General features: G+C 38.8%; 1 protein-coding gene across 1 annotated transcript in view; it reads left to right on the top strand.

Moving 5' to 3' along the window:
- The window catches only part of LOC124287574 (potassium voltage-gated channel subfamily KQT member 1-like), a 158,179-nt gene extending 136,698 nt beyond the window's left edge, over positions 1 to 21,481 (top strand). Inside the window, exons 8-16 of the mRNA XM_046724064.1 lie at positions 190 to 330; positions 1,972 to 2,082; positions 7,099 to 7,194; positions 8,856 to 9,114; positions 10,044 to 10,140; positions 11,324 to 11,399; positions 12,575 to 12,669; positions 13,396 to 13,495; positions 14,325 to 21,481. Of these exons, the coding sequence (XP_046580020.1) occupies positions 190 to 330; positions 1,972 to 2,082; positions 7,099 to 7,194; positions 8,856 to 9,114; positions 10,044 to 10,140; positions 11,324 to 11,399; positions 12,575 to 12,669; positions 13,396 to 13,495; positions 14,325 to 14,426 (1,077 nt within the window). The 3' untranslated portion in view covers positions 14,427 to 21,481. The remainder of the gene's footprint in view (positions 1 to 189; positions 331 to 1,971; positions 2,083 to 7,098; positions 7,195 to 8,855; positions 9,115 to 10,043; positions 10,141 to 11,323; positions 11,400 to 12,574; positions 12,670 to 13,395; positions 13,496 to 14,324) is intronic.
- The last annotated feature ends 256 nt before the right edge of the window (positions 21,482 to 21,737 follow it).

Raw genomic sequence — 21,737 nt, 5'->3', positions numbered from 1 at the left:
TAACCTTTTTTTATATGAGGTACTTGATTTCATAACAGGAATAGCAATGATGTAGTAAGACTGTGTATAGATTGTTACATAGACTGTCTGTTTCCTTGCAGTAATTGATGACAACAGTGTTTAAAGGCTGTCTGTTTCCTTGCAGTAATTGATGACAACACTGTATCAAAGCTGTCTGTTTCCTTGCAGGAATTAATAACAACGCTGTATATAGGGTTTCTGGGGCTCATCTTCTCTTCCTACTTTGTGTATCTGGCTGAGAAAGATGCAGTGGGAGAGGATGGTACCACAGATTTCACCAGCTATGCAGATGCCCTCTGGTGGGGCGTGGTGAGTAGCTTGTCCCTACAATCAGCTATGCAGATGCCCTCTGGTGGGGCGTGGTGAGTAGATTGTCCCTACAATCAGCTATGTAGATGCCCTCTGGTGGGGCGTGGTGAGTAGCTTGTCCCTACAATCAGCTATGCAGATGCCCTCTGGTGGGGCGTGGTGAGTAGCTTGTCCCTACAATCAGGTATTCAGTCTGTAGGTATGTGTGCAGGGTTATTTTCCATAACCATGCCAGGATAAGGTGATTGTTTTCTGAAGCCCAGTTTCTCACCAAAGCCCTAAACTCATACATGCCGTGTCCTTTGGGCTCCCATCCCATACTAAGGAAAGGAGTGACTTGGGTTGAAGCTTTGCAAATATGAAGGTGACATGATAGTATATTTAAAATACAACTAAAAGTGATTTGAAATCAAAGCCCACTCAGTCACTCAAATGTATGTAATGGCTGGTACTGATGTACTAGGGTGAAGGTTCAGAACCAATTCTTTCATAGTATCATAGTTATTCTGTCATGCCTTGACACTGTAATTGTAGTGATATAAATAATTCGGTTATCCTCCTCCATCGGTGAAAGCAAGTGGAGTTCTTCATGTTAAGTTATATTTCAAGATATGCATATCTAAATGTGTAGACTCCTCCAAGATGAAACAGATGATAAGCACTTGAATTGGCTTTGATAAATGTGGCACAATGATAGAGGTACTAGACTGGCTGCATGGAAGTCTGGGTAGGGAAGTGATTTCAAGGACATAGGTTTATTGTAATGCAAGTGTAGCAGGGCGTGGAGTCATCCCACAGATGACATCCTTACCTTGTCAGTGTAGCAGGACGTGGAGTCATCCCACAGATGACATCCTTACCGTGTCAGTGTAGCAGGGCGTGGAGTCATCCCACAGATGACATCCTTACCTTGTCAGTATAGCAGGGCATGGAGTCATCCCACAGATGACATCCTTACCTTGTCAGCAGGGGTTAACCTTTGTGGACAAGGTGTCTGACTTTGAATCAGAAGGTCCGTGGTTCGAATCCCAGCACGGGACTTCGACATTCAATGGCCACTACATATAAGCTTTGATAAACACTGGCTTCTAATCTAATCAAGCTGGCAATAAGTGTTTTGTAACTCATCCCTAAGAGGAACACACAAGCTACAATTTACCTTTAATAAAAAACATGACCAAATTGAGCTTACTCTGTGCAGTGCTTGTGTTAGTTTCACTGTGCAGAGCTCTATGCATCACTCATGAACTAAAGGTGTGACGCCATCATCGGAAATTATTTCATGCATGATTTCAAAACACACAGAAACATCGACATACTGTCCCTTGCCTTAGAACACCATAATATAGATGAAACCTAAGATCTCCCACTAATATAATTGAAAAAACCACACCAAACATCCGAAATATTGTGATTGACATATCATCAATGTGGGAATATGGGTCACCAACATTAATCAATAATAGTTGTCAACACCAACTAAACAAATGTTTGGAAGTCCAATAGTTTCAAGTTGTTTTGCGACATAAAAATGAAGGATTGATTGCTGATAGTAGGAAAGCTGTCAGTGACTTAAAACTCTGGTAGAAACATTTAATAGCTTGGTTCAGTGAAGTGCTGACTGATCTGCTTGTGTTTCAGATAACTGTTACCACTATCGGCTATGGCGACACAGTTCCGCAGACGTGGATGGGACGTATCGTGGCTTCCTGTTTCTCTGTATTTGCCATCTCATTCTTCGCCTTACCTGCAGTATGTATAGTAACTGTATTATTCACATGGCTAAACTCTGCAGCATTGTGTCAGATGGTATTGCCGTATTTCCTTCAGCTAATAATATGTTTTACTTCAACTGCATTTGGTTTGGTTAATAATGTTTAACAATGGTGTAGCAGCGATGTTTAAGATATCTAAAACTGCTGACATGGCAGAATGCTTTGATGAAAGGGAACATTTGGCTGTTGTTAGTGATTACAGATAGCAAACCATCTGATCTAGAACAAAAAAAGTAAAGAAATGCTTGGCAGCCATGTCTTGAGAAAATCTTGTTGAAAAACACAACTTTCCTAAGTATGAAATATAACATTAAAACAAGCAAGGATCTATATGTTATTTGCCCCAAATCTTCATTTAACAAGGCATTGCCAATGTGTGTGAGGTTTTACACCACTTTTAACAATATCCCAGCAATATCACAGTGGGGGACACCAAAAATGGGCTTCACACATCATACCCATGTCGGGAATCAAACCTGTATTTACAGGGTGACAAGCAAACACATTCACCACTAGGCTACCCCATTGCCAGTGTAATTAAGAAATACAGTTCACTCTGCCCCCAGTCTAATAAAGTACAGTTTGCCCTGAACTAGCTAAGGCATGAGGATGTGTAGTGATGCCAGTATAATGTGATGTAAAACTTGAATAGAGTTTAGCATTTTGGCTTGGTGGGGAGGCATTATTCAAATGGGAAATCTTGTAGCCCAAAGTTACGGCCTAAATGATATAATGTCAACAGCAGAGGATATGTATTATGTAAATGGTAATGTTTATCTGACAAACAATTGGTATAGTTGTGATACCTTGATGACTTGTCCCAACATAGCTAAAACATTCCTCATGTAAGCATGTTTTTGGATTTTCAGCAATTTTGTTTATCTTGATTATGTTATGTTTGTTGTATGTAATGTCAGCTCAATACAGACTTTACCTGGCTTCAACAAGGTTGCAGGGAGACACCCAAAGTGTTTTAATTTATTACTCACAGAAACAGTAATGAACATCGGGAACTAGAAACCCCTGGTTCTGAGGCATGTATCTCCGTATTGATAATAGCAGGTCTGTTGTCGGCCCCCAGCTGTGGAGAGTTGTTGCTGCTGTCAGGGCTGGAGGAACAAGGATATAAACTAAACACCATCCTTGCCATCACTGGGAGGTGGAAACAGCTTCAATTATTGTCTTACATCCACCAGATGCAACTGTGGTGTAACCAAGGTTATAACTGTCGGGCAAACACTTGAATTAAATATTTTAAGAATCATAAATTGTGAAAAAAATACCACAAATTGGGTGTTGTGAGAAGTCAATTTTATGTCTCCACAAGATGCAATAAGATCTGGCCACTACTGGCACAGACAAAAAAAGTGAAATCTGAATAAAATATTCCATTTATTCCAAAGAGGTGCCATTAAGCAAATAGTGTTGAGAATCAATATCACAAAAAGGGAAGCTTCAAGTGAGCTAATTTTAGTCCACAGTCTTCTAGAAAGTTAATTTTAATTTTTCTAGCCCCCGAAACATAAGCTGTAATCAGTATTCCCAAGGTCAAGGAAGGATCAGCTCATCTGGTGTTTTGAAGATTCTTGATAAAAAACAGGTGTTTTTTATGCCTAGTAATACTTTGTATTGCACTAGAGATAGCTGCTGTATAGACATGGGTCTCCAAACCGGCAGTTAAAAAACATACCTTGATGGGAAAAGGATTAGACAAACAAGAAGAAGCTAAAAGAGGAAGGCAATGATGTTTTAAACGGTTAATCAAATAGAGTAATCAGCTGATTGGTGGAGATAAAGAGACGAGAGACAGGATGATATATAAAAATGTTCCTCCCCTTGAAGACAGAGCGGCAGGAGTATGTTTGCTTAACATTGGTGGGTGTATCGCAATCAGTGGCGCTGACAGAGGTTGCTGACGGATTAACATGTTGGGCCAATAACTGGGAGTCGTCAATCAATATGAAACGTTCCAGCGCCAGATTGATACGCAGCTCATCAAAATCTTTGTTTCATTCGCGTGCACTTCATACCCATAATGCCGAGAGGAAATAACAGTTTACCTCATGTTGCACAATTCAGTTGGCAGGAAAAAGTGTTGGTTGAAAATACTATTGGAAGCCATTGGATCAGTGAAAAAGATTGTTTGCCAAGATCATATGTTGTTATTGTTGGAAATGGTAGCATGTGCCATGTTTGTGAGAAGAATCATTGCAGTTTAAGGAAAATACATTTCAAATAATTTCAGATTGGAGATTGTGTAAAGGAAATTCACACTGAATCTATACCAGCTGATTGGCTATAATTATGTCTTAGTGCGACAGACATATAATGGCAGCTAAATTAGTGGAATTGAGGCTCTTCAAAAACATCTTTGTAAACAAGTACTGGTGCAGTTTAATTTGAAAACTCTTGAACACGTTACTAAAATTTTTAATAATCTTTTAATACTCATCATTTTAAAGATGAAATGGTGAATTAAGTTACTTCCCGCCAAATTAATTGTCACATGAATATTTAAGCCCTAGGGTTATTTCTGTTCATCAGAAGCAAGCCCTGGAGGTCGCCATTGAGAACTGCACAGAAATTACACAGTATTATATTAAGATTACTTCCCAACCTGGAATGGGGATGCTGTTGGAGCTGGTGTTTGCTGTTGCTACTGAGATGCAACAGCATGACCAGTATTTGTGCTGTCATAGTTGTATGGCATCAGTAGGAGATGAGAAGGCGGGACATTCCTGTATACTTAGAAAGGAACAGGAAAACACGTTTGATGAGTATTGATCGTTTTGTGAGGTTGACATTTGTATTGCACTGGATTTTGTTAAGTGCACAGTTATTGTAGGAACTGTCACTTGTTTGGCTTCTGGCAGGGCTGCCCATGAACAACCTTCTGTCTGGCTTTACAACTCAATTAATGTTTGCAAAATTAACCAAATGACATTTATCAAACTTAAATGGATGAGAAAATACTGTCAGAGTAAACCAATATGTGGAATGGTTCTACATACACCAGGATACCTGTGAATAAAAGTTTTATGATGCTAAACAATGCATGGGTTATTGAACCAATCCTGTCTTTTAAACAGAATCACCTTGACCTCATTTTTCATAAAACTAACCATCCATGGAGGTTTAAACAGAAGATTCCATTGAAATCCTGATTTGACTGAGGCTAATTATTCTGTAAACTAAACCATTCATGGAATATTAAACCTTTGGTGTCATTATAACCTTTAACAGAGTCATGATCAGACTTTTTACACATGTGAACAATCCATGGAAGATTCACCCTATGGTATCATTAACATAGACTTAATGCTTTGTTGGCTAAATGTATAAAGCTTAACAATGCGTAGACCATGGCACTAATGGTTTCAAATAAGTCTTTTATCAGAATCCTGTCACCAGTGAATATATGAATTATCTATCCCCAGTGAATATAAGAATTATCTGTATCCAGTGAATATATGGATTATCTATCCCCGGTGAATATATGGATTATCTGATCCCAATGAAAATATGGATTATCTGTTCCCACTGAATACATTAATTATCTGATCCCAGTGAAAATATGGATTATGTGTTCCCACTGAATACATTAATTATCTATCCCCAGTGAATATATGGATTATCTATCCCCAGTAAATATATGAATTATCAATCCCCAGTGAATATATGGATTATCTATCCCCAGTAAATATATGAATTATCAATCCCCAGTGAATATATGGATTATCAATCCCCAGTAAATATATGAATTATCTATCCCCAGTGAATATATGGATTATCTACCCCCAGTAAATATATGAATTATCTATCTCCAGTGAATATATGGATTATATATATCCCCAGTAAATATATGAATTATCAATCCCCAGTGAATATATGGATTATCTATCCCCAGTAAATATATGAATTATCAATCCCCAGTGAATATATGAATTATCAATCCCCAGTGAATATATGGATTATCAATCCCCAGTAAATATAGGAATTATCTATCTCCAGTGAATATATGGATTATCTATCCCCAGTAAATATATGAATTATCTATCCTCAGTGAATATATGGATTATCTATCCCCAGTAAATATATGAATTATCAATCCCCAGTGAATATATGAATTATCAATCCCCAGTGAATATATGGATTATCAATCCCCAGTAAATATAGGAATTATCTATCTCCAGTGAATATATGGATTATCTATCCCCAGTGAATATATGGATTATCTATCCCCAGTGAATATATGGATTATCTATCCCCAGTGAATATATGGATTATCTATCCCCAGTGAATATATGGATTATATATTATCTGTTAATGTATGTCTGTGAAGGTCACTAGTTTTGTCCAGTGTTTTCTTGATGCCTCTATTGGACTACTATTTTTGTTACAGGGCCTCTATTGGACTACTGTTTTTGTTTCAGGGCCTCTATTGGACTACTGTTTTTGTTACAGGCCCTCTCTATTGGACTACTGCTTTTGTTACAGGGCCTCTATTGGACTACTGCTTTTGTTACAGGGCCTCTATTGGACTACTGTTTTTGTTACAGGGCCTCTATTGGACTACTGTTTTTGTTACAGGGCCTCTATTGGACTACTGTTTTTGTTACAGGGCCTCTATTGGACTACTGTTTTTGTTACAGGGCCTCTATTGGACTACTGTTTTTGTTACAGGGCCTCTATTGGACTACTGTTTTTGCTACAGGGCCTCTTTTGGACTACTGTTTTTGTTACAGGGCCTCTTTTGGACTACTGTTTTTGTTACAGGGCCTCTATTTGACTACTGTTTTTGTTGCAGGGCCTCTATTGGACCACTGTTTTTGTTACAGGGCCTCTATTTGACTACTGTTTTTGTTACAGGGCCTCTATTGGACTACTGTTTTTGTTACAGGGCCTCTTTTGGACTACTGTTTTTGTTACAGGGCCTCTATTGGACTACTGTTTTTGTTACAGGGCCTCTATTGGACTACTGTTTTTGTTACAGGGTATCTTGGGGTCTGGGTTTGCCTTGAAGGTTCAGCAGAAGCAAAGGCAGAAGCATTTTAACAGACAGATTCCCACAGCAGCATCTCTCATACAGGTGAGCTATATACAGCATCATACTATCTACGGGTGAGCTATAAACGGTATCATACCATCTACAGGTGAGCTATATACAGCTGTGTATCACATACAAGTGAGCTATATACAGCATCATCCCTTACAGGTGAGCTATATACAGCATCATACCATCTACAGGTGAGCTATATACAGCTGTGTATCACCTACAGGTGAGCTATATACAGCAGTATCCCATACAGGTGAGCTATATACAGCTGTGTACCACATACAGGTGAGCTATATACAGCAGTATCCCATACAGGTGAGCTGTATACAGCTGCATACCATACAGGTGAGCTATATACAGCATCATCTCTCATACAGGTGAGCTATATACAGCTGCATACCATACACGTGAACTATATACAGCAGCATCCCTTACAGGTGAGCTATATACAGCCATGTACCAGATACAGGTGAGCTATATACAGCAGCATTCCTTACAGGTGAGCTATGTACAGCTGTGTACCACATACAGGTGAGCTATATACAGCTGTGTACCACCTACAGGCAAGCTATATACAGCTGTGTACAACATACAGGTGAGCTATAAACAGTAGCCTCACTCATACAGATAAGTTTTAGCCGTGTACCACATACAGATGAGCTGTAAACAGCAGCGTCACTCATACAGGTGAGCTATATACAGCTGTGTACCACCTACAGGTCAGCTATATACAGCAGCATATCATGTACAGGTGAGCTATAAACAGCAGCATATTACATACAGATGAACTATAAACAGCGGCGTATCACGTACAGGTGAGCTATAAACAGCAGCGTATCACATACAGGTGAGCTATATACAGCGGCATACCATACAGGTGAGCTATAAGCAGCCACATACCATACAGGTTAGCTATAAACAGCAGCCTCCCTTACAGGTGAGCTATATACAGCCGAGTACCATACAGGTTAGCTATAATCAGTAGCATCCCTTACAGGTGAGCTATATACAGCCGCATCTCTTATACATGAAGTTTAATAATTGATCAAACTAAGGAAGCATTAGGATTGACTATGGCAAGATGGCAGTACATCAATGACACTTTTACTGTGAAGAGTTGCTTCCCTTGGCATGCAGGAAACCTATGATTGTGGGTTCAAATCCCAATTTGTACAATAATGTGTCTCGGTTTGTCAGCACCAAGACAATATTCATGCCATGAACAAGCTAAACATCAGAAATCTGCTGGAACACACACACCATGATATACATGCAATACTGGACATACCGGCACCAAACTAACTCACTCACTCATTGTTATATATACATTGCTATAGTTGTACTTACATTGCAATACTTTCATAATGGTGCATTTAATTATAGCAATACTATTACAACTTTTGTAGTTGTATTGCAAAGGTTTTGCTATTGTGTATTTGAATATCACAGTATCACCATGCAATAGTGGTTCTTTTATAATAACTCATTATGATAGGATAACTCATTGGAATAGTTTCGCAAATAGTGTTAACAATAGCAATACTATTACAACTGTTGTTTCTTTGGTGCTATAGTTTTACGCTAGTTTAACAATAGTTCTTTTGACACTAGCAACACTATGGTAGTAATGCCCTAAATAGTTCTCCTACTGTAACAGATGAATAACCACCCTCCTTCTGTCTGTCTGTCTGCAGTGTTTGTGGCGGTGCCACGCTGCCGAGTCATCCTTCAACTCCAATGCTACGTGGAAGGTGCATGTACAGGAGAATGGCCACCATCACTACTATGGTAGCAAGCAGTTTGGGCTCAACTCCAATCCCTCAGCTCTCACACGTATGGCCCGCCGAGCTAGTCTACTGAAGAAGAAGCTCTCGTTCCGCGGATCCAACATGCTGGAGAGACAGGAGAGTTGCTCCTCCCTGTCCAACTATCAACTGGACGCTATCAAACCAGGTAACCTTTTAGAACACAATATCTAGAGTAGAATTGGTATCAGCAGCCAATGCCCGTCTCCCATTGAGATCTGGGGTAGAATTGGTATCAGCAGCCCATGCTTGTCTCCCATTGAGATCTGGGGTAGAATTGGTATCAGCAGCCAATGCCCGTCTCCCATTGAGATCTGGGGTAGAATTGGTATCAGCAGCCCATGCTTGTCTCCCATTGAGATCTGGGGTAGAATTGGTATCAGCAGCCCATGCTTGTCTCCCATTGAGATCTGGGGTAGAATTGGTATCAGCAGCCCATGCTTGTCTCCCATTTAGATCTGGGGTAGAATTGGTATAAGCAGCCCATGCTTGTCTCCCATTGAGATCTGGGGTAGAATTGGTATCAGCAGCCCATGCTTGTCTCCCATTGAGATATGGGGTAGAATTGGTATCAGCAGCCCATGCTTGTCTCCCATTTAGATCTGGGGTAGAATTGGTATCAGCAGTCCATGCTTGTCTCCCATTGAGATCTGGGGTAGAATTGGTCCTCAATAGCCCAATAATAATAGATATTTCTTTCAATATTAGAAAGAAAATAATGACAAACAATAGATGTATGAAATTGTTATATATTTCATTTCATATTAAAAACAGGACTAGTATGCATAAAATATACATTGTATAGATGTATAACCTCTTACTATAATAATTTTGAAAAAGATGTTATTATTATTATTTTATTTATATGGGGCCCTTTTGACTAGGGGTCTGAGGCCCTTTTGACTTTTTGATGCGGCCCTTTTGACTAGGGGTTTGCGGCCCTTTTGACTTTCTTGCGGCCCTTTTGACTTTTCCGTTTTGGGGCCCTTTTGTCATGCGGTGCTTTTAAACTAGGACCCATGACAACCCACCTGTTGGTACAATGAAGCAACCTGCACTCGCTGTCTGTTGTTCCAGGTACTCCGACCCGTTGTGGGTCGTACGGGCGGGGATCTGACGCTGACGTATCACTGGAGGATGAAATTGACGGTGATTGCATCATAAAGCCAGAGCAGTAGGTCATATCCCAGTGTCAAACACTCAAACATTTACTGTTTTAGATTCGAATCTTTATCAAACATTCTTGTTGATGGCAAGTTATGTTGTTTTTCAACATTGCAGCATCTTGCAGATCAGCAGTTTTACGACATACTGTGGAACTCTTCTTATCCTAGCCACAGGTGCCTTCTTAACATGCCAGCTACTTAAAGGATATATCATAGACCATATATCGGTATATCGTCTCTGGATATATACACTACATAAAATGCTTTTCTAACTGGAAATCTATTTTCTGGATTTGGAGAGTTACACCAATTACCAACAGAGTGAATTACATATTATAGTCCCACTTATCATACAGCAACAAAGCTTGACAATGTTTGTTTTACAATTCATCACCGAGGGCGTGTACTGAACAATTAAGACATGTTTTTATATTCTACAAAGTGTACAAGTAACGATTTTAAAATCGATGTAGGACATTTGTCATCTGTTGCAAAATAATTTGCATCCTTATGTAAGGTTTAATTACCATGTAATCCTGATATGAAAACAGTGATGCTGAAAATAATAAGCTACATTTTGTGTTGAAGTGAATAATAGAGTTAGCTGCTGTGTGGCGTTTTTCGTGCACCAATGATAAAATAATGACATTGATTGTGCAATAATTGTGTGTCCCTGTGAGAGAACATGAGTACTTGATGATGCTGTAATCTTACATTGTTTAAAAAAAAGGCTCCCTCGGTTCTGTAATTATTGTCATCAGGAATTAAGTATGTCTGTGGCGAACACATTGATTTCTTAAATAACTAGATATAGGGTAGCATGTACTTTGTCCCTAGAGGTAAAGGAACACTGTCAGGATAACTCGCAGAAAATAATATCTGTTCATGATTTGAATGGGTTATTCTGTTGGAAATCATTTGGAATTCTAAGAAATATTTCAATGAGGGCAATCTGGGGTACATGCATTTTTGTTTATAACCAACTTCACTAACCACCAAAGATTAACGTCAGTCATTAAATTACAAAGTTAATGATCACAATGATCGTGTTTGTGTGTAAATAATAAAGCCTAAGCCTTTTTAATGCCAGTTTTGAATTAACTGAAATGATGAATTTTGTATTATATGTCAGTGGTATGGCATCCACATCCAGCATGGAGCAGGACACTAAGTGGAAGCTCTGTGTTCCAGGTTGACGGAGTCACATAAGGTGATGATCAGGGTGATACGTAAGATCAAGTTCTTTGTGGCCAGAAGAAAATTCTCAGTGAGTACATATCTATCAAACATGTCAACTGTTTGTTTGAAACCATGCCACTCATTGTTTGTCTGTTTGACTCATGTCTGGGAGTTTAACTCATCCTGCTCAATGTTTGTCTGTCCAAACAATGCAGTTCAATCAATGTTTGTCTGTCCAAACTATGCCGTTCAATCAATGTTTGTCTGTCCAAACTATGCAGTTCAATCAATGTTTGTCTGTCCAAACTATACAGTTCAATCAATGTTTGTCTGTCCAAACAATGCAGTTCAATCAATGTTTGTCTGTCCAAACAATGCAGTTCAATCAATGTTTGTCTGTCCAAACTATGCAGTTCAATCCATGTTTGTCTGTCCAAACTATGCAGTTCAATCCATGTTTGTCTGTCCAAACTATGCAGTTCAATCAATGTTTGTCTGTCCAAACTATACAGTTCAATCAATGTTTGTCTGTCCACACATTCAGTTCAATCAATGTTTGTCTGTCCAAACTATGCAGTTCAATCAATGTTTGTCTGTCCAAACTATACAGTTCAATCAATGTTTGTTTGTCCAAACAATACCACTTAGTGTTCAAGTTCAAACCATGCCACTCCTTCTTATCAGTTATTCACAGTGAGCAGGTAAATTATTTATTATTATTATGATTCATCGAGTTTGATACTTTTTAAGACCCAGAAAAAGTAACCATAGACAACTTGTTTCCGGTCAGAAATTTGTCATCCAAAGGAAGACTTGCATCAGCTTATTTGCTTCCCCAATATCAAATGTATGATGTTATTTGATGTACGCGATGTGATAGAGGTCAAGGCCATTCGTTATAAACTGTTGATGTGTCAGCTTAGATTTTATGCCGCTTTTAGCAATATTCTGGCAATGTCATAGCAAAATGGGTTTTGAAAATTGTACCCAATTTGGAATGTGGGGAATCAAACATAGCTCCTTGCTGTGTTAAGTGAACACTTTAACCACCAGGCTACCACACCGACTTTAGGGACTTAAAGTATACAGATATTGTCATTTGCAGCAAGGTCAAGGGTTATGCTGAAACAAATATACTTGGAAAACCCAGAAAAGAAACTATGGGCAATTTGTTTCTGTCTTTACCATAAGTTTGTTTATAAGAGGATAATATTCATACCATGTTATCTTCCCTAATAACAAATGTATGGCGTTCGTTTGCAGCAAGCTCGCAAGCCGTATGATGTACGCGATGTGATAGAGCAGTATTCTCAGGGACATCTCAACATGATGGTCAGAATCAAAGAGTTACAGAGGAGGTGAGCAGGTCAAGGGTTTGTGCTGAAATAAACTTAGAACATTTACAAACCTGTTTGTAGAAGATATAATCTATGAAATTACAAGATTCTTCTTTGTAAAGCTGGAACGATGAGGCTAATTGTTACTATCTGGATGTGTACAACAAGACCTCGGGTTACTACATGATGACACCCTATTGGCCAGCTAGACAAACTTGTCACAGCAGGTGTATTGTGGACAGAGCTTTATAGGTAGATGTCCTATCTGTGTCCAATAGCACCTCAGCTAGCTGCTGGTGGGTGGTATATAAGGGTATAAGTCACATGAGAGACCTCTAGGTGCCAAGCACCAAGCTGGGAATCAAGTACCATCTTTCAACATTGTTTATTATGGTGTGCCTGGGGACTGAACCACCAGCCTTCTGCTATGCAGGCAAACGCTCTGTCTATACCAGATAATGGGAAATAATTTTGTAAATGTATATGTTGTTTTGCCTTATCATCAAATGGGAAAATGGAGTTCAGAATGTTCAGCGGTATGATTGTGGACTCTAGTGCTTGTCCACATTTGACATTGTACGTTGGATTCACCAGTTTTGGTGGGACCTACACCACTTTGTGTTGACACATTATAACGTGACAGAAATGTTGTTCAAGATGGCGTCAAAGTCACTCAGCAGGAGGCGTGTGGAGTGGCTAGAGTTCTATAGGCTGTGAGTTTTGATTGTGTGTCTAATTGTCCTCCAGACTGGACCAGACTCTGGGCAAGCCAGTATACTTTGGTGCAAACAACAAAGACAGGGAGAAATCAACACTATGTGCACGAGTCACAAGGGTAGAAAATCAGGTATGTCCAGTTATCCAGAGGGTGAAGAGGAGGGACAGTGTATGGATGCATGGGATGCCTGGCTATGACCAGATCTAGAGCAGGCAGACCACTGCTGCAGTGGGTGGGTGGATGAGTGGGAGAGTGCATGGATGGATGCACTGGCCGATTAGCACCTGTGGGAAACTGATTAACACCTATGGGAAACTGATTAACACCTATAGGAAACTGATTAACACCTATTGAAGGTATGCCAGGATCATAATCAGAGAACTTGAGAGGGCATAGACCTTTAGTTTTTATCAAATATCTGTCAGTTTATTTCACACTTGAAAAAAAATCTGGATTGTCTAAGAGTATATTTAGATATTCTTCCCTTTTGTGGATGCATGGCTGGACTGCAGTACACTCTAACCAGACCATGAGCAGGGACACCACTGCCTCAGTGGGTGAGTGAGTGAGAGGTTGAGTGCACTAGTACATTGGCTAGTGTTGAAGTTTGCAATGTCATGGCTTCCTTCCACTATGAAAAGGTAGAGAGAAGGCAAACACCTGCTTCAGTGAGTGAGCGAGAGTGAGTGAGTGAGTGGGTGGTTGCGTAAGCTGATGTCATACACTGAAAAATGTATCCCATGATCATAATCAGAAACTTTGAGAGGGCATAGACCTTTTGGTTTTTGTCAAACGTCTGTCAGTTTATTTCACTCTTCAAAAAATGTTAGGATTGTCTAAGAGTATATTTATAGATCTTCACTTTTGAAATTTCTTTGTCATGCTTGCTGTGTACAGAACATGTTACCCTCCCATGGCAGATCACAGGATGTGTGATGTTAAAGTTTTGTGTTTCCAGGTAAATCGTTTGGATACAAAGATGGACCAGATGCTTACATTAATGAATAAGCTAGTCAAAATGACAGAGGGAAAAGAATCCAGTAAAGAAGATAATTCCTAGCAGTGACTGAAATCCGTACATCCACACCAAGACCCTGATGCCAGTATGCCCGGCACCAGATGCACATGCACGTGTCAGTGCCAGGGCATGCCCCTGCTGACTTGCACATCAACACACATAGAGCAGGCTCAGATTGCCCAATAGGAGCCAAGGTCAGAGTTCAAGGTCATTCATGACCTGGATGGATAACAGTGACGGAGTAAAGATACAGTGTGCTCACCATCAAACTTTCACATTTGTACGAAGACAGCAACCGAAAATATTTGAAGTGCGAAGTCTGACACAAGGAGATGTACAGTGCTGTACAGTATTAGGCCGATGGCAGGACATTCAGTGGCAGGAGAAGCTTCAACATATGCCAGGCACACAGAAGCAGACGTCTTCCTTTAGGAACCACAGAGTGTAGTGTGTACAGGATACACAGTTCTTGAATACAGCATACATTGTACCATGGTACATAGATTGACTGAAGGTGTAGGCAGTTACCTGATACATAGCCAGAAACATAGACCATGGTTTGTGTTCCTTGTTACAATGTACAGAAGTATATGCTAACTGACTCCAGGTACCTTTCCGTGTTACATAGACCTTGATGATGCCACAAGAAGTTGACTGTTTCATCCTTCCCCGAAAGACATCAAGTTTCCATCTTCTCCACCAAGCCCATCTCCAAGCAGATTCATCTTTCAAAATTCTAAATGATGATTAATTTCAAGCTATTTCTCTATTGCCAGCACTGAAAATAATATAGCTTCTATTTTAATAGTTGATTCGTTTTGACCTCGGTACTGTTTCGCTCAAAGAGTCAAATTTGAATGACCAGTACCTTGATATGCAATATCGGATGTCAGGTGCACATGTCCTTAATATAACCTTTTCAGTCACAGAGAGGTTGATATGCAGTGTCACATTTCAGATGAGCTGGTCAGAAGAAGATCTGACCAGTAGGTTAATAGGCAGTACCCATGACCTTGATGATAGTACCCAGTTACACATTGCCATGGTAACAATCAGTGGAGCCTCAAACAGTATTGTGGTACACTTTCACACAACATGTACCACCATATCAAATCTTTGATGCGGCACTGATTGTTAAAAGCATGCACGTTTGTGGTGCAAGTGTCTGGATACACTCTCTGATAAATCAATACCTTCAAGCAACGTCTAGCTTCTTGGTTGAACGGGCATTTTGTGAATGAGTATGAAAATCTGGAAAACATTTTTTACATTCCATGATGAAGCAAGGTTTTCTGCATTTAACATTCCTGACATCCCCGGAAGATGTAATAATGGTCATCGACCTCCAGACATCCTCCTGTTCTCATTACTCATGACAGACATTCCATGATCGGTGAAGCAACAAAGCCTTCCTCAAGTTTGTTTTCTGAAGGTCACAAATTTAATGGCAATATCAAATATATTATATCTATTCTCATGTAATAATATCCTAAAACTTCTTATGATTCCTTAGAAGTACTTCCAAATTCAAAATACTTTACAAATAAAGAAGTCCATAACAGATGTATATAAAACATATATATATATATGTATTTTTCTCTCAGGAAACCAAAGATGATTGCCCATTTATCATATGGGAAACAAATTACCTACAACTGTAAATATTCAGAAAATATGAACACTCTTCTCATTTTATGGATAGAATTGCCCTAAAAAATCAAATTGGTGTGTTTGATTGCAAATATGTGTATTTGAAGAGAGCTGTTTATATTGTTATTTTATTGAGTGTATTTAAGGAGAAAGTGATCAATAATCTTTAATGAGTTTACCATCTTGAGACTTACCGGTAGATCAAGAAAATCTCTAACACAAGTCTTTTTGCATGTAGCATTTTTGTAAAATGTAAACGTATGGACACACAATGACATGAAACATTTATGGATAAGAAATTCTTCATTGACTGAGCAACGATTCAGGTTTATTTCTTGCCCAGGAAGCAACAGACTTCTATTAAAGTTTCATAAACATGTCATGTGTTCATATTCTTCCGACTTCTAAATACCATAAAGTTTTTTATGAAAATATGAAGACATGTTCCTATATACAGGATAATTACAGTAAGGCTGAAGGCAATAGAGTTCACACAAAGACTCTTACCGCAAAGATCCAGCTTATGATGTCAGTATTACTTAGAACACAGTCAGTACAGATCTTGTCTAGAAATTGGTAGCATTTCAAGAAGCAGTCATTGCCAGTATCATCAGACAAGTGTACATAACATGTCCATCTCAATAACAACCTCAACAATAAAAGTGTATCAAATGATTGGTAGTGAAATCCTGAAGAACGGTCTACAATGGTTTATAGTCCAAGGGAGACAACTCTGTTGATAATCATCACACATTCTGAACTGTCAGAACGTCATGCAAGTTTTATTACATTTATAACACTTTTCAGCACACTATTTGCAATAGGCACTCGAAGTTTGATTATTGTTTACGTCATCTTCAACCCTTGGGGCTCCTAACTTGGCACGGTCGGTAGTGTGCCTGTTGGTAGGAATCAGCCCCCTCTGTCAGCACCAGCACAAAGTGTGAGAGATTCAACATGCTAAATTACTCCTGCAATTATGCCTGGGAATGGTAGAAGTGATACAGTGTTTGATCATATCATTTATTCTCATAAATCATGTTGAGTTAAACAGTAAAGGTACAATTATAGAAAGGTTTGTTTTTCAAACAACATTATTTTTCCAACGAATGTATCAAATGGTATTTTTACAAAGTTTCCAGTGATACCTATCTTTGTTTTAGTCCTGTGGAAGCATCTGGTCACGGTTTCTCATTGTGTCTCAATGTAAAGGGGTGTATAATTCTATTGCGAGGCAATAACAGGAATGCCTCATGCTTGTTTTAACAGAATCAGCTAATAAATATGGTAATGACAATTACATAGCCAACCAGATCCCTGATTGAGTTGAGTGACTTCAGTACTGGGTCCTGTTTCACACAGCGATCGTAGTTCTATGGCTCTCGTAAGTCTATGATAAAGTATGTGACTTACGATCGTGTCAGATGACTAGTAAGTCATTGATAAAGTAAGGGAGTCAAAATCGTCTTATTGGTACATCTGTCGTAAGTCTATGATAAAGTATGTAACTTACGGTCATCTTAGCACTATAATTTACTTAAATAGGTGTGTGTGATTTAAATTCATGAAAGTACTACCACTGTCATAAGTCTGTGATAAAGTATGGAATTTAGGAATCTCAGCCATTTGTCTGTGTTAAAGTATGCCATGGCTGTCGCAAGTCTGCATTTAAGTTTAGGACTTGTGATGACATTAGCACTATAACCGCTTTGTGGAATCAGACCGAATACTAAAGTCATGAATTGGACTCATCACTAATGGATACTGATTATACAGCCTTGAATCATTGTTTACGAGCCGATATCTCCCACTTGACAGTGCCTGTCTGTACAGTACCCAGTTGTGCCACACCAGTCACATGGTCTTGGGGTAAATCTTAGCTGGTTCCATTTGTAGCAAATTTTTACTACTTTCAAACTTTTATGAAGAAAATGTTTGACAAATAAATTGGGCATCAATATATTAAATTATATCTGTTTGGATTTAGTATTGCAGTTTGCTTGTGTTTCAGTCTCTTATTTCTAGGACTTTAAACGCTTGTTGCATAATGATTACTGTTTCCCAGTGAATCATGGTATCGGTTAAGTAAGGCAGACACTGCATTTTCTAGTTGATGCATTTAATCAGCTGTTACATTTGCCATCTGTTTGTAGCTCATGATGTGTCATTTTGAAGTAGAACGATTAGCCAGCATTGTTTAGTTCTTTATCATTTATGAAACCTTTTAAGAACAGATGCATTTAATTTTTCTCTTTACATGTTTTTTGGGTCGGTAAGCCAAGAGGCAGTGTTGTCAGGGTTGGGTAATGTTCTTCAAATAACCTTTCTAACAAATATACATGGTAGAAAGTATGTATTAAAACATCTTACAGTGTTATGAGTCTAGCATACGTCTATAAACGTTAGTAGCTTTTGTTCATCCTTAGTGAATTAAATGGTCTGTATCAACGAAAATATGTATTTTAATGCATACCAATCAAAACAAGATAAGGATCACCATCGGTAGTCCATGCCAGATCATGCATGGTCATATGAAAACACTGGTGTTCCCTACAACCTTTGAATAGTATAGATGTGTTTTACATGTCAGTGTTCAACAGGTCAAATTTGTCAGGTCTGCATTTTAATGTCTACAATGGATTCAAGTAGGTGGAATATATGCATGATTTTGTATGTGATACTTACCAAATATGCAAAGATACACTCTGATACTGTACCAGATAAAAATATATAATATTTTAGCATTATTATTGAATTAAAATGACTTCCACAGAGATATTGAAATATTTTCAGACAGTTATAAATCAAGTCTTTGTAATTTTACTCCCAACAGGAACAGCCTCAGAGTGTATGGAGTTGACCACTGTGATAATTTTGTAAAGGATATGAAGGGAATTTATATCAGAAAAGGCAGAATATCTCGTAAGGTACACATTTTGTCGTCATTGTCATTAGTATATGACATGTAAAGCTTTAAACCTTCACCATGTACAAAATCCCTTCCCCCCCCCCCTCCTCATCATCACACCCTTCTAAGTTGCAATCAAAGTGTGAAAAGACAAACCCACATCTTTGTATGTTGAAAATGAAATTCAGATGTCCTCGGACCAAAAGATTCTCATGATATGCAAGAACAGATCTTCATTAAGGATGCAGGATAGTCCCCGTGTATGAAGGGGATGAGGAGAAAATGAGTGCTATATATATGATTCCAACAAGACATTTTGTTTCACCTTGTAATAAAGGTTAAGCTGTACATTATTTACACAGATATTAACCACGAAATATCTTTAATATATCTAAGTAATTTTAAAAGTTGTGTATTTTGTCACAGCATGAACCAGAATCCAATTTTTCAATACTCCCCAGTAAGTTTCAAGGCCCGGTAACCTAGAGTGCTTGTAACAAATGAAATGGTGAGTCTTTGACTAAGCATCAGGGTTACGACTGTCGTAGCGCTAGAATCGCTCTGCAGAACAAGCCCCAGGTCCCTGTTCAGTGGCTGTTGTACTACATACCAGGATCTTGTTCCATATATTGACCTTAAGTCTATAGTGAGTCTTAGATTGAGCATTAGAGTAAGATCACACTGCAGAACAAGCCCCTGGGTCCCGTTTCACAAGGCTCTCGTAAGCCTAAGATATCATAGCATTCGCACCTCCTATACTGTAACATAGGAAGTACAAATGCTACAAGAATAGTTACGAGATCTTAGCCTTACGAGAGGTTTGTGAAACGGGGTCCAGGTCGATAGCAAGGGTTTGTTCTAATACATGCCTCGGCCCTTATTCTCGAAACGTTCATAGCCTTAAGAATTCTTAACTTTGAGTGTAGCCAATGTGTTAAGAATGGGCTTACGAAGTTCGTAGGGTTACGAACGTTTCGAGAATAGCTAGCCTGGACTTCAGTCCACAGAGCAATCTTAACATAAAATCTATCGTAAGTGTATGATACGGAATTTTTGTTACAACGGCCTTAGTGGTAAGATCACTCTGTAGAACAAGTCCCTGGTCAAGGGTTTGTTCTAATACATCCCTGGACCTCAGTCCACAGAGCAATCTTAACATTACGTTATCGTAAGTGTAAGATACGGAAGACAGCGCTACGATCACTCCTCAAGTCCCAGGTCAACACTGGTCTGTTGTATCAGGCCTGTCCCTTGAAACAAATAGGGTACACCATGGCAGCTACAGATCTCACCAGGACAATCTCTGTCCCCAATGCTTATTTGTGTCAGTACAATGTACCATTATTCATTTGCACGTATATCAGACTTGCATTGCTTGATGCTAGGTTTGATAGTTTATATGTATGTATATTGATTCATCCTCTTTCAATTTTCACTTTAGTAATTTATTCAAAAATATTTGTCTCACCTGAGCGGATGTGCACGTCACAGTGACGGCTGGTTCGCAGCTGCTCGACCAGTCCAGAGGAAGCCATGTAAGTTGTTCTAGACTCGGAACTCAATCTGGGGATGGTTTATTTATTGCTCTTCTAATTATTATCAGTCCATTTGTTTCTTTTTTTCTTCTAGACAATGATGCAGGAGATGAAATAAAGAAATAATTTTGTTTGTCAGGGTTCGCTGTCAGTTAATTGAGGTAAATATGATTGCAGTACTTGTTTTTAGGAATTAATTCTTATCACTCTAAACATATAAAGGGTAACTGTTAATTTTCTTTATGAAAAGAAGCAGTAAAAACTAAAAGAACATTACAATCAACATCAGATATTGAGTGAAGACTTTAACAAGAACAACGAACACAGCAGTTGTAATGGGTTTTGTTCAGTGTGGAGCTAGAATAGTTCTGGGTCCCGAACCACAAAGTGTTCCTAATGTTACGACCTGTTGTTACTCTTTACTTTATCATAGGCTTACAAATGTCGTAGCACTATGATGGTTTTGTGGATTGAGACACTGATCGTAACCTGTGCTAGGTATTTATTTCTGTAATTTCACTTTAAGATGTAAGGACTTTAAAGTTTACATATTTAATACTTAATGTTAAACTGGTTTAGTGTCAGTTTGTACTTAACCTAGTTCTTCAAAGATAAATACAATAAAATAGTAGATATGCTCTTCCTCATCATCTGCTCTGAAGGCTGAAATGGGATTGTTGGGATTGTTGTTGTTAGAGTCCAATATGGCAAGAATACCTTAGAAGTCCATGAACCTGCTACAGTGAGTATAGCACGTAGGGACTACATCCTCAGTGGGTGATATAGGGTGTTATTGCCCGAGTGACTGGCCAGAGAGAGGCTAGTTGCCCAGAGTATGAGACTGGTAAGCAGATCGAGCGTTGTGTTTGTGTGTGTGAGTAGTGTGAGAGATTTTATCTTGAACATCACAATGTATATGGCAGTTATACACATCACTTTATCTTTATGAAGCAATCTTTGATCACTGTTTTTATTTATTAGAAATAAACCTATTATTTTATACACCCTGTTAGTTCTTGTTTTTATTTGAGTAAGTAAGTATGGAATTATTCTGCTTTGAGCATTATTCCAGTGTTGGACACACTATGACTGGGCTTAACGCACTGTACCAGGACAAGCCTCCATGATCCGTTCCGGTGCAGGCAAACCCATGTGATCGATTCTGGTGCAGACAAACCCATTTGATCAATTCTGGTGCAGACAAACCCATGTGATCAGTTCCAGTGCAGACAAACCCACATGATCTGTTCTGGTGCAGAC

The sequence above is a fragment of the Haliotis rubra genome, unplaced genomic scaffold (genome assembly GCF_003918875.1).
Source record: "Haliotis rubra isolate DU_JTF1 unplaced genomic scaffold, ASM391887v1 Scf401, whole genome shotgun sequence".
NCBI lineage: Eukaryota > Metazoa > Mollusca > Gastropoda > Lepetellida > Haliotidae > Haliotis > Haliotis rubra.
This window is presented reverse-complemented; position numbering and strand designations above follow the sequence as displayed.